The following is a 12,383-nucleotide window of genomic DNA, read 5'->3' on the forward strand; positions in this document are numbered from 1 at the left end:
CTTGCGTACATTTGTGAAATGTAGATGGGCCTGTCTGAAGCCACAGGCTGATTTCCTCACAAGGGTTTAGAAGCTAAAAGCTATGAATAGGCTTTTACGAGGACTCCACGACTGTCCCAGAGAGTAGAAGTGCAGTTCTTCCCTCCCCAGATACTCATTAGGAACAAAAGAACATTGCATGAAGCCTGAATCCAGGACAGACGGATGGTTTAATAACGAACTGGTAATAGCTGAGGAGGATTGCCAAGCTCAGCAGTGTGGTGTTTAGGTGCTCACAGATTGTGGAACGAGAACGTTTCTGCTTGCAATCTTTCTGACAGCACCTGAGCGTCAGGGGAGTTTCAAGTCTCCCTCTTCTCTGCGCACACAACCATATCCTTAGCTATTCAGTTCCCCTTCCAAAGCGCTGTCCTTCGTGTACCTAAATCCATTGAGCACCACACCTGGGCAAAGCTCTGGCATTTCCACCTTGCTGGAGAGAGGGTGAAGATGCAGGTCACTGTTGCTGCCCATGGCAATAGTCACTCCAGAAGGGTGAGTATGAGCAGAATCATCATCTTTTCCAGCTTCTTCTTGCACAACTCGGTAGTTTTCCAGGGTCAAGCTCACGCTGGGGATGGTAGGAGCGTGAGCTACCTTCAACGTCTTCTTTGACCTGAACCTTTGGTAGCAGAAGAGGAGAGACAGGACTAGTGTATCTATAAGCAGCTCAAACATTTCAACTACAGACAACACTGAGGATCCAAACCAGAGACTCCATTGGCTTCCCATGCTGGACAGAAGCAGATTCTCCTGTGGAAAGAATCAAAGGGTTGTGTTTATCAAACACAGCAGAGCTCTGGGAACGTGAAATTATTGCATATTGCCAGCAGGTCAGTTAGCTGCTTGCCATTTGGGGAGTAATTTTGTGTGACTGTGTAAAATGTGAAATTTCCAAGTCTCTTCCTTAAGAAGAATAATCCCACCCCATCTTGGGGGCTGTAAATAATCCTCCCTCCAACCAGGCAGAGCACGCCATAACTACGGAAGGTAACAATGTTCAGAGCTGATGTAGTGCAACCTACCGAGAGTAAAGGAGACTCGTTCACAGACTCGTAGTTCAGTTGCTGGTAGAAGATAGTCACCTTGGCAATATCCTTCCTGTATTGGAGAAAGGGAGCAGTTAGCAACGGAGGGATGTCCACGTGTCATTCACCTGGTGGAAGGTCCTGCTGGCATTCTGGTCTCAATTCTACATGCTGATGGCTAGGCCATAGGTTCCACCACTCACTCAAGCTTTCTTCCTGAGGGTGTTTGACATGAGCTTGGAAAAAGGTTACAGAAGCGACTGTCTTACGGTGTTGTGAGGAAAGATGGAAAATTTATCGGATGACCCTGTACATTTTTCTCTTGTCCTCCCTTTCCAGTCTAACATCTACAAATTCTGCAAGTTTTAACAGGAGTACCTTCTCGCAGTGACTAACCTGTTGCTGGTAGAGTTATATCCATTCTGATGCCTTAGAGCTTGGCGGATCCAGTCCTGCAGCAGAGTATATGTATGTTATTGGCAATCCTGTCTTCTGAGTTTTTGTATGTTTAATACTTTGTAAATGTAGATTTCATAAGCAATAAAATGTCTACTGCACATAATGAAAAAGGATGTATCGGATTGGTTTATAACATATAGTGATAGCTATCTTGTAGTAGCTATTTCGCCAGAGTAGCAAGGAAATACACACTGATATTTTAGGTGTGTATAGTATTCTGGTCTTAAATTCTGCCTTTAATGGCAACGCCACCAAATAATTTCCTCTTTTAAAATGTATTGGTCGTATTTACATCTACATTATCACCTATTTCACATGAATTAATTACCTGGTCACACAGCCTGAATGCCCATTTAATATTAGAACATAGGAAATGGCAAGAGGTCATCTATTGACTCAGAGAGTTTCCACTGCAGCCCTGCAGCACCCCACAAACAGTAATAAGTGAGTTGTTACACCACAACACCCACTGGAAGCAGAAAGTCATTAATGCCATTTTGTAGGTGGGAACTAAGGCAGTGGGGTGAATTGCTTAAAGTCAGAAGGAAGTTTGGATAAGAACTGGAACTGAATGTACCTCTCTAGCATCTTAGTCTGGCATCTTAACTACAGGGTCATTGCCTTGGGCCCAGGTTTTGGACCAGTTTGCTTTATTTGCCACTTCCATTGCTGCTGCCTGAGTCATTGTTTTCACCCTTAACTTTAGTGTTCCAACAGCCACAGTAAATACAGTATCCCTCTAAACACAGCAGTTGTCTGTATGGACTACCTGAGACTTCGCTGATGGCCATTTAGCTGTCCCGGCAGACACCTTGTACAGTGATTCCCTGATAAGATAAAAATGGAGATTATGATCACTATGACTCTTGGCATTTGAAAGTGAATACAGGAAGGAGTTTAACAATGCTAACTACTTGCCCAAAGCAGAAGTTCTGGGGGCAGCTCCTGAGAACTTTGGAAAAAGCTTTGTAAGTCAGCTTAGAAAACGAAACCAGAGGTTGCCTGAAAACTGTTCAGGTCAGGAGGAAAACTAGAATGATTTCAAAATCCTGAAAACTTTTCTTTGATGCATTCAAAACCAAAATAATTTGGTATTTTGCTTTAAAATTATGTCTTTCCATTTGGAAATTGACCCACAATAAAAAAGGTGAACCAAGAAAAGTAATATAGCTTGAAAAATGACACATACAATTTGGTTTGGGCTTAATAGAACATTTCAGTGTGATTAAAACAATTTCCCGTCTCTGCTGTCATGCACACATTAAGTTTTTATTTAATTTCTCTAATGTTGTCATCTTTTTCCTTTCTCAGCATTGGGGTTCAAACATCAGACTGAAATCTCTGGTTCAGAAAATGCCAAAATTCAGTCGGCCAGTTGGTCCATAAATTTTCCACTAAGTTGCCTACTTTCCACTGGTGTAATTTTCCTCTGCAAGCTGACATTTATTGTGCTCTGCTTTTGTGACCTACCGGCAAGGCTTGGGGCACTGATCAAAACAATTCAGGTGATGATTTCTGAGCCTGTTGTACAGCTGGTAAAAGCAGTGACCTGGTGAAAAAAATGGGAGGAACACAGTCAGACACTTCCTCAGGAAATGGAAGGCTACCAAATGGAAGGCTACCAAAACCTCTGCCCTCACTTGGCCTTCCCAAGCATACAGCACTTTCTCAGAGAGACCTGGTTTTGCCTCACTCGCGCTTTGGGATGTTCCACGTGGCCGAGCTAATCACCTGCGTGCAATGCAGGTGCCTTCCCTGTAAGGATCTGCTGAGGATAGGCCAACCAGAAAACCAAGAGAAGTTATTCAAAGCTTTGTCTTGCACCAGCACAGCCACCAATATTGGTAACATGAAAGAGCTTGACCCTATGTTAATGTCCTTAACAAAGGGATGCTTGATAGCATCAAGATTTTTTATGCGTTAACTTGACATCCATGCAAATACACAGAAAGGTGTCTGCCATGTGGCTGGACTCAGTGATGTGAGGAAATAGGCACAACGTAGAAGGGCAGTAGTCCAAGCAGTCATGTAACCAGTGACTACTGCAGGACGGTGTTCCCTTCCCACAGGGACAAGACAGCAGTCTTCTGCTCTTACCCCATGCAGGCTGCTTATTGTAGTTACAGTATTCGGCACCGGGAGGCAGTGGGTAGTAGTAATAACCACAGCCACATTTTCGAACCATTATGTGCTGAAAGCAGGAATGCAAACAAGCCTGGAAAATAAAGAAGGCATAACAGATTGGATAAGCCAGAAATTCTCAAGTGCCCAAATCTTCAGTCTGTAGCATGCAGCTGCTAGGAGACAATGCACAGATTTTGTTGCTGCAAAAAGACACCAGCCATTACTAGAGCATGGTGATGCAAAAGGTTTTCACTTTTCGTTCCCTGGCTTTACCTCTGAAAACAGTATTGAACAGTGAGATAGATAGAATTTTCCCAAGCTCCCTGTTTCATTATGCCCAGTAACATCTCAGTTAAACAGGCCAAGCATCTAGAGCCAGGAGCAACTACTTCCACAAATAAAGACCTGGTGGCCCAAGAATGTCCTGCTAGAACAGTCCAGCTGCCTCGACTGGCTCGCTGTCTGATCTCTCTTGTGTTACAAGGAGGGAAGAGCCCCAGTGCCTGGGACTGAGTATCCCCCACTCAGTAAAACACATTCCAAGTTACAACACCCTGTTTGTGAGCTTCTTTTCAGAGGGACATGGATCTCTCTGTTATCTCCAGCAATGAACCTGCTGATTTGTAAAAGCTCTCTGGAGAGTAAGGAATGACTTGTTTGCTATTCATCCACTCTGAATAAGCTGGGGCCTCAGCCAGCCACTCTGACAATACCTGCAGGGTGTAGGAGTTGTTGTACAGGAGTTTAACATTCACATCATTGCCATTAGTCGTGCATTTCCCATAATTGCCACCCAGGCGATTCACCTCATCCTGTGGACACAGAAAAGAGGCCTGAGTGATTAGGAGCTTTAATTGGACCTAGCCATCACCATCTAAACTTAACTGGATGGAGCATCATATGAAGGACAGGAAGTGTAGTAATAGATGTGAGCAGCCAAGCTATACCTTGCTAATAAAACATATACAGTAACAGGGTAAAGGTAGGTGAGTGCACATGGGCAGTCACTGGTTCAGGTGACAAGCAGCAACTCATCATGTCAAAATAACTAAATCACTTCTGAATGTTTGTTCTCATCCTAATGCAGACATGCAGCCCCCTGTGTAGAGCTGGAACAAGATGTAAGAGGTGTAAGAGCCTCAGTGTAAAACAAATCAGGCCCCAATGTATTGAGGACCAAAAGGGCGCTTGCACATTTGGAATAATTTTGTTTTACCCATGGGAACCTGAGCACAGTGAAGAGAGAAAAGGGGCTTGCATAAATATACATGCAGAGTCAAGAAGTGAACAGGAGTCCCACAAGTCCGTTGTATGAGTCAGTCACAGCGTTCAGCTCCCCACAACTTTCTGCAATCAGAAGGAAAAGAAACAATGCTCTCGAGGAAGTGGCTAACCTGCTGAATGCCTATGGTGGTTGCAATGCCCGGTCTGATGTCAAAGCCTTCATGCTCAAGGAATGGTGTCTGGTTGTGGTTGTGTATCATCACTTTCACACCTGCTACTGTAGACAAGAGTGGGATGTGATCCTTCTGCTCTGCTCTCAGGATAAGGGAAAGTCCTGTAAACCAAAGAAAAGGGAAGCATATAACGACTTATTTTGGGCCAAAATAGGAACACCACCACCTCTTGAATTCTCAGCATGATCAAATTGCTGTCTTAGCTCACAGAAGAGCCATTCTTTTTCCTTAGAGACCCGGTGAGCAGGCAGGTAGCAACTGCACCAGCCTATTCCAAAACTGTAATAATATTCTGCTTGAAAACTAAAATAATATTCTGCTTGCTGTAAGTTAAGAGATGGCTGATATGGCTATTATATACATGTGCATAGTGAAGCAAGCAAACACAGTATATAATTTGTGCCACCGGACTAGAAGAGAGGGCTGTATGTCGGTAAGTCATATACAGAAGACATATATTTAATCCATAGCCAAATTATATTAACTTTAGCTCTTCTTCCCACCCTTTGCCAAATAACATACCGTAAGGAATTCCTGGTTTTGTAGCTGTCCAAAAAGGGTCTGTTCCCTTGCTGTTAAAAGTATAGCAGCTTCCAAAGACTGGGTGGTGAAAGTGAATATAGTCACTGAAATCAAGAGAGATTTTGATGGGTTTTAATTATGAGGGTAGCAATATCTTTACTTCTATGTAGGATGTGTTTTGTGTGTGTGTATGTACAGGAGTGCCTATGGCAAATAGTTGTTAACTCACCGGAGACAAGGAAAAAAATCAGGTGCACAGGGATTCACTGCTCACCCAAGGTTACAGCCAGAGTGGCAAACACAGGAGTCAAATTCAGAGTTCTGACTTGCTTTTCCTTCCACCAAGTAGACTAAATTTTTCCCTGCTTGTTCCAACAACCAGGCAGGTTGAAGTTCTGTGCTCTAATCAATAGGAGAAACACCAATTCTGTGCTCTAATCAATAGGAGAAATAGATTCTCTCCTTCCTTGTTTTCTTAAAAGTTATACCACTTATTATGATCATGCTGAACTTCTCTGGCAAAGTCTACCTCCACATTCCATCAGTTTATAAGGGTTCTTAAGAAGAGTTGGATGAACACACGTACCAAAATGATGATGCTCACCATCAAGTGCACAGAGAGAGATATATTACATGAAAGCATCAGAAACACTAAGTGCAGAAGAATGTAAGAGTCAATTGCCTCCAGAAAAGGTAAGATAGGACCTTATCTCATTAAATGATCTACAACAAACTTTGTAAACCTCTCCTCTTTGCTGAAAGTGCTCAGAAAAACACTTAAGTTTGCCTTCTGCTTATTCTATGTTATAGATGAGTGCATTGCTGTTAACTTTGTTCAAGTCATCAGCTGAAAACAAGTAGGCCAGCAAATGGCTCATGTGTGCCTGAGGCACAGCGTTGTCTTGGGTGGTGTATGTCAGTTGTATTTGGAAGAGCTTCCAACAGTGGAGTCCACAGGCATGCAGGACAAAGAAGATACGCCTTTGCCTTGGTGCGTGCAGCAGGCTCACTTCTTTGCCTCTAGGGACAATAGGATGCCAAAAGACCATCTGACCCTTTTGGCATTAACTGAGTCCTCCTGGCATAATAGTTGAGAACAATCCTTGTGCTCAGGGGCCAAGTGCTACAGTAGAGTTATGAGAGCCTTCTTCCCCTTTTAATTGTTACAGCTTTTATCCCGCTTTTATCCATTGGATATCTGAGGATTCCTGCTCCTTTCCTCCCATGCATATAGACAGTCATCATTTACCATTGAATACAGTCAATGCATCTTTGTACCAGCAAAGGTTTAATTCCTGCTGAATTTCTCTTGGGCTTCTTTGACACTCTAAGACACTAACTCATAGTCACAGAGGTAAGTCATGGCAGAATGCTAATTTCTAGGTTCCTAGCCCCATGCTCTGATCACGAAAGGCTGTTCTTTCTTTCAGTCAGATCTCCAACAAGGGCTCAGCCTGGCAGCATGCCGTGAGGTGCAGTGTAGGCTCAGTTTCAGTCTCCCAAGTCTTTGAGTTCTGCTGAAATCACAATTAGCGTCTCAAGAAGTAACATACCTGGGTCTGCAGGGCTCCCCATCATACTGACAGGAGTAGACCATATCTTCTATTTGCTCCTCATGATCAGAAATGTTGATTATAACCGGTAGCTGGGACATGATATTCATGTAGTGAAACCTGTACCATTCAAGAATTGCATCCATCCCAGATGAATAGGTCTTGTAGAAGCAATTCCCACCTGTGGCATTGCACTGGAAGAAAAGAAGAGAGGGAGCCATTCAGCACAGCCAGGACACAACAGCCAAAGGGTAACAGAGATCAGGGGGTAAAGGCAATACTGGATACAGGGACAAGGGGAGACTCTATTTTTCCAGAAAGTGAAGTCTCTGATCGTTTTAGTTATCAGAGAATCACAGAATGGCTGAGGTTGGAAGGGACCTCTTGTCATGTGCTAAGCACCTTCTCTCCTTGAAGCTGAATTAGCTGTGTTACTTCATCTCAGGAGAATGAGCGCAGGGGAAAAGAGGTGGGAGAAGAGAGCAGACAAGCAAACTCAGGTTCCTTGGGAGAAGGAAGGACAGGGCTGGTGGGAATCCTCTACAACCCATGAATCATGAACCAAGTCCTGAGACGGTTTCTTTGTTCTTCCTCAGGCCTTAGAGAGGTGAACACCCACAGGTTCTGGTGAAAGCGTGCCTGGTGAAGGACTTCAGGATAGGGCAGGACAATAACAATCAGGCAAAAATTGCTGGCCTTTCAAGCCACATCAATCTCCCTCTCATAGCTTCTGCTCTTCGGTCTGTGCTAACCCTGGTTTTGATATGAAGAATCTGAAGCGTTTGCATTCTTCTCCAAAGTCACCGATACACATTTATTGTGTTCATCCTCTTGATTTGTTATCGCCATCTTTCATTTTATCTGCAACATTTCTAGTGCCCCCAGTACCACAGCATGTATTCAGCCAGGGAAGCCTCCCATGTTGTTTCTCCGTTACTTCTAGGCTCACCTGCCAAGTCTAGATGTTTTGTATATTTTTAGAAAGGGGCACAATGGTTCCCATAGCCTGCTGCCACCATTCTCTCCTGAATTTGTCACTACCAGAAGGACCTTACAGCCGTGTAAGACCATTGATGTTGCTATTGTTTCACTTCGCAAGAATCCTGGCCATAAAACTGTTAGAGGCAGGGATGGACTCTCCCGAAACGTCCTCCAAGCCGTCATTACACAGCACTGAAACTGTCTATTTTTTCACCCATATTTTTGAATGTACCTTGTGAGATCTTTGCCTTAAGGCCTTAAGGGCCTTAAGGGCCCTGAGCGGCCTCACCTGGGGCCTGCACCCACACCCTCCGCCCGTGGGCCCCGCAGCCCATTTAAGCTCAGCTCGGGGCCTTCAGCCCCGTTTTGGGCTGCTGCCTTCCAGCCAGGTCCTGCCTCCCCGCGGACCCTGTCGATCCAGCGGGCTGGCTTCACGGCCTGACCTTGAACCTGCCTCACGGCCACGAACTTGCCCGCTGAGCTGGACCCTCGGTCGGACCTGGCCACCCTCGGTGAGCTTCCCCTGCTCGCTGGCTCAGGTACTGCGGGATGGGCCCTGCCCCTCGGGGAGCGGCCGGTCCTCGCTGCTCCCCTCGGCAGCCAGGTCAAAGTCTCCAGGAGGACACGCACTTACCAGCCTGAAGCCCACGCTGGAATGTTTCTTCCCTGACCTGTTGTTGTGGTCAGGCATTCTCAAGAGTGAGAAGTTTTGGCTCAGCTTGAAGCTAGATCTGCTGAGATTTCCTATGCTTGGCAAGTCTTTTACGTGGACGTTTTTCTCATTCATGTGGAAAAAGCTGGCTGATGTGTTGATGCCATACAAAAAAGTGATAGATTCCTCTGCCATGTGATCCAATTGAACCAAATGCTCGCTAACCAGTCCAAATCTGCAGGGAACAGAAGTATTAGCTATTTGTGAATATCCATGTTTCTATTAGGCAAAAGCACTTTATTTTATGTACCCTCACAGTATCTATGGAAAGGCTACTCTCCTGGTCTCTGCAGACCTTGATGTCTGTGTGAGAAAAGCCAGCAGTTATGGTTCCTATGCTTAGCATACCTAACTTCAATAAATTAATATATTAGGAGCTCCGGTAGCTGAATTTCCAGTTGCTGGATCTTCCACTGAAAACCTCAGAACTTGTAGCTGTGCAACATCAGCTGCACGAACTGGCCTTCCTGTCAGCCAATTAGATAATTAATCCAAAGAAATTACATAATTCCTTTACTACGTAATTTGAAACTTCTCGATAACTTGCCACTACTGCGTGAGCCTTGTTTGACAAGCAGGACCACACAGACTTCCATAGAACTTATATTGTTTCCTTAAAGCCACTCTGCGGTACGAAAACCCAAGCAGAATCAGCTCTAGCATGCGTATTCCAGAGACTGGTAGTTTAGTTACAGATGAATACACACAGTAACCATGTTTTTCAGGGAAAGGCTGTTTTTATCAGAGCACAAAATCAGTTAGCAGCTTGAACCAAGTCACAAGGTAGAGTTCCCTCTATCCTGACTCAGTGCATGAAATAAACTGCTACATGCTGTTGCACAATTCCCAGCAAGATCTTATCCTAAAACCAGTTTGGAAATAACAATAGTCCCTTTCCACCTCTGTAAGGCAGAGAGACCTCCCTCTGCTGGCCTCCCTCGAGCTTCAGCCTCCTCCGGGCTGCAGTCATAAGGTTGCTGACCCTTCCCGAACCCTTGTGACTGTAAAGACGTGACTACAGCCAAGGGGAAAGCACCAGTTACCTGTATGGGTCCAGATTGCAGATGGTAATTGCTGGAAACATCTTGGGCTCTGAGTGCATTGACATGGTCAGGACAACAGGGTAGGCCCAGTACTGGCTGAACATCAGTGCAAATTGCCAGTATAACATGCCAAAGCTGGCAAGTAAAAGCAGAGTCCAAAAAGCTGTTTTCATCCTGTTGCTGTCTGAGCATACCAGGCGGATGGTGCCGTGGATTGTTGTGTTCTTACAGAAGAACTCAAACATATCCTTGAAGGAATCATAAAACTCAATCAAGCCTTCTTTCTTCTCTTCTTCTTCTCTTGCCACTTCCTGCTCCATCCTCTAAGTCTGTTTCTGTTCAATAAAAAAGAAAAAAAATCTTCTTAGCTTGTTACAAAGACCATGGCCAATCTATGGACTCTTTCAAACAGGGCGCCTACGAGTTTGTTATTAGCAAAAGCTGAAAATAACTGTGAGCTGAGACTCATCTGTCTGTCCAGAGTTTGGACATCAGGAAGTAGCAAAGAGGTCAAACGTTCTGCATGCTGCTGCCGAATAACTTGAGGCATTCTACCACACTCACACTACGACTTCTCTGTTATATGGATACGCAAAGTTGACGTTACTAACACACAAGCTGCTGAGAAGTCTGCAGCCAAAGGGGTGTGTAGTTTTCTTCTTTCTAAGAACACTAAGGACCAACATTTCATTCTGAAACATTGTGTCACTGTGCATTAATACACACCTGAAACTAATCCATTATTATGAGTATATTGCTAGTAGGCCTGAAACAAGACTGTCTCAGAACTAGCACTATGGCTGCATCCTTATGTCAAGGAATCAGTATAAATCCAACTTCCAAGTGAATGAAAGGACAAATTAGAATTTGGTTTTAATTTTTGCTGAATGATCTCTCATTCTGCAGAATGGAGGTAAACAGGATTAATTTCTGCCGTCCCTGAAATAGAGCCACTTCCAAGATGAACTATAGTAGGTATTTCATAGTTCAGATGAGCAGAATCAGGTACTTAGGAAATGAAGTGGAGAAAAACACCACCTCAACTGAAACCACAGAGGGGATTAACCAAATTAGGATATGGATAAAGCATAGCAGATACTACTTAAAATAAAATGCTCTTGGATTATTTCTGAAGACCACAGAAATATTAATTGCTGCTATTAACAGAAATTTTGCCACCTATCTCTTACATAAATAGTTTCTTCCAGGAATCTAAAAATCTTCTCGTTCTCTCTATTTTACAGAAGTGAAAAGGAAGCGCAGAAACTGAAAATCACCCAAGAAGAGTGGCATAACTGGAAATCAAAATCCATATCTCCTTTGTCACAGTAAGTAAAACATCTACTATGCTACCCTAGATAATTTCAGACTTTATGCTGATGAAAGTGGGAACATTATTTCTGCTCATGTTTTAGCCAGCACAGACTGAAGACATCTTCCTAGGTTTTAGTACCGGTTTGGGACATTGGACTAATGCTGACACACTTCCACTAGCTGAACATGACATCAAGTCCTGTAGTATGTGAGTTTCCAACATTACAGCACTCCGTGAATCACCCTACCTATTATGCTATTAAGAGAAGTTTACTGAGTACAACACTTTGGTCCAACCTTAACTCCAAATAAAAATCTTATAAATACAGTAACAGAGCTTGAAGACAAGACAAGGAGCGCACAAATAACTAAAGAATTGTTGCAAGTGGGCTACGTGATAACGAAACGAAAGGTCAGGCCCTTTACTGAGTTATGGGCCTTGCAGTGTTTGGTGGTGGCTCAGTCTGAGGTGCCGTGAGGTTACCAGAGCTCAGCTGATGCACACTAGTGCCCTGACCTGCAATGCCTTCATCCTCAACTAGACCTCTCCACTTTAAAACGTGGCTTTATTTCAGAGGTCCTTGGAACAGGAGACTTCATATGAAATGATATCTTAGAGTTACACGCTGCTAAGACAGTCTTTTCAGTGTACCTATTCGTGTCAGAAAGATTAGGAATAATCCTTAAACAGCAAAGAGCACTCCAAAAGATGTACACCAGATTAGCTTTAAAATAGCCCACAAAAGTGCATTATCTGTAAAGGAAATCCAGTTTATCACAAGTTATTTTCCCCAAAGACCATAACACATACCATGTTTGTATTTTCTAAGATATTGTTTAACAATAATACAAAATTAACTCAAAGGTGTATGTGCCTCCTTTATACTTCTAAAATTGAACATGACAAATGATTTTTCAAATTTCTTAGATATACTTGCCATTGAACAAGTACAGGAAGCCCAAGCAAAGTGAAATATTAAAAAAAGGGCATGAACAATTAGAAGAAAACATGTGTGATGCAGAAGAGAAACGAGCAATTCCACTTTTGCTACAAGGAAACACTGTTTTTCTGCAGTGCATATATAGTTAAACTGTTACTCCCACACAGACTACACGGAGCAATAGTACTCTGAACCATGGGTTACAAATTT

At 43.6% G+C, this 12,383-nt stretch overlaps 1 protein-coding gene across 1 annotated transcript; it reads right to left on the reverse strand.

Moving 5' to 3' along the window:
* Positions 1-378: 378 nt before the first annotated feature.
* SCNN1D (sodium channel epithelial 1 subunit delta) lies at positions 379-10,238 on the reverse strand. The gene is made up of 12 exons (XM_075172065.1): positions 9,919-10,238; positions 8,798-9,050; positions 7,183-7,376; positions 5,630-5,733; positions 5,045-5,208; positions 4,364-4,462; positions 3,624-3,741; positions 2,997-3,075; positions 2,296-2,353; positions 1,464-1,519; positions 1,065-1,140; positions 379-792 (listed from the first exon to the last, which is right to left on the reverse strand). Exons 1-12 carry the CDS (start codon positions 10,236-10,238, stop codon positions 379-381), a joined length of 1,935 nt encoding a protein of 644 aa, XP_075028166.1.
* Between the last annotated feature and the right edge of the window lie 2,145 nt (positions 10,239-12,383).

The sequence above is a fragment of the Calonectris borealis genome, chromosome 23 (genome assembly GCF_964195595.1).
Source record: "Calonectris borealis chromosome 23, bCalBor7.hap1.2, whole genome shotgun sequence".
Classification (NCBI taxonomy): Eukaryota; Metazoa; Chordata; class Aves; order Procellariiformes; family Procellariidae; genus Calonectris; species Calonectris borealis.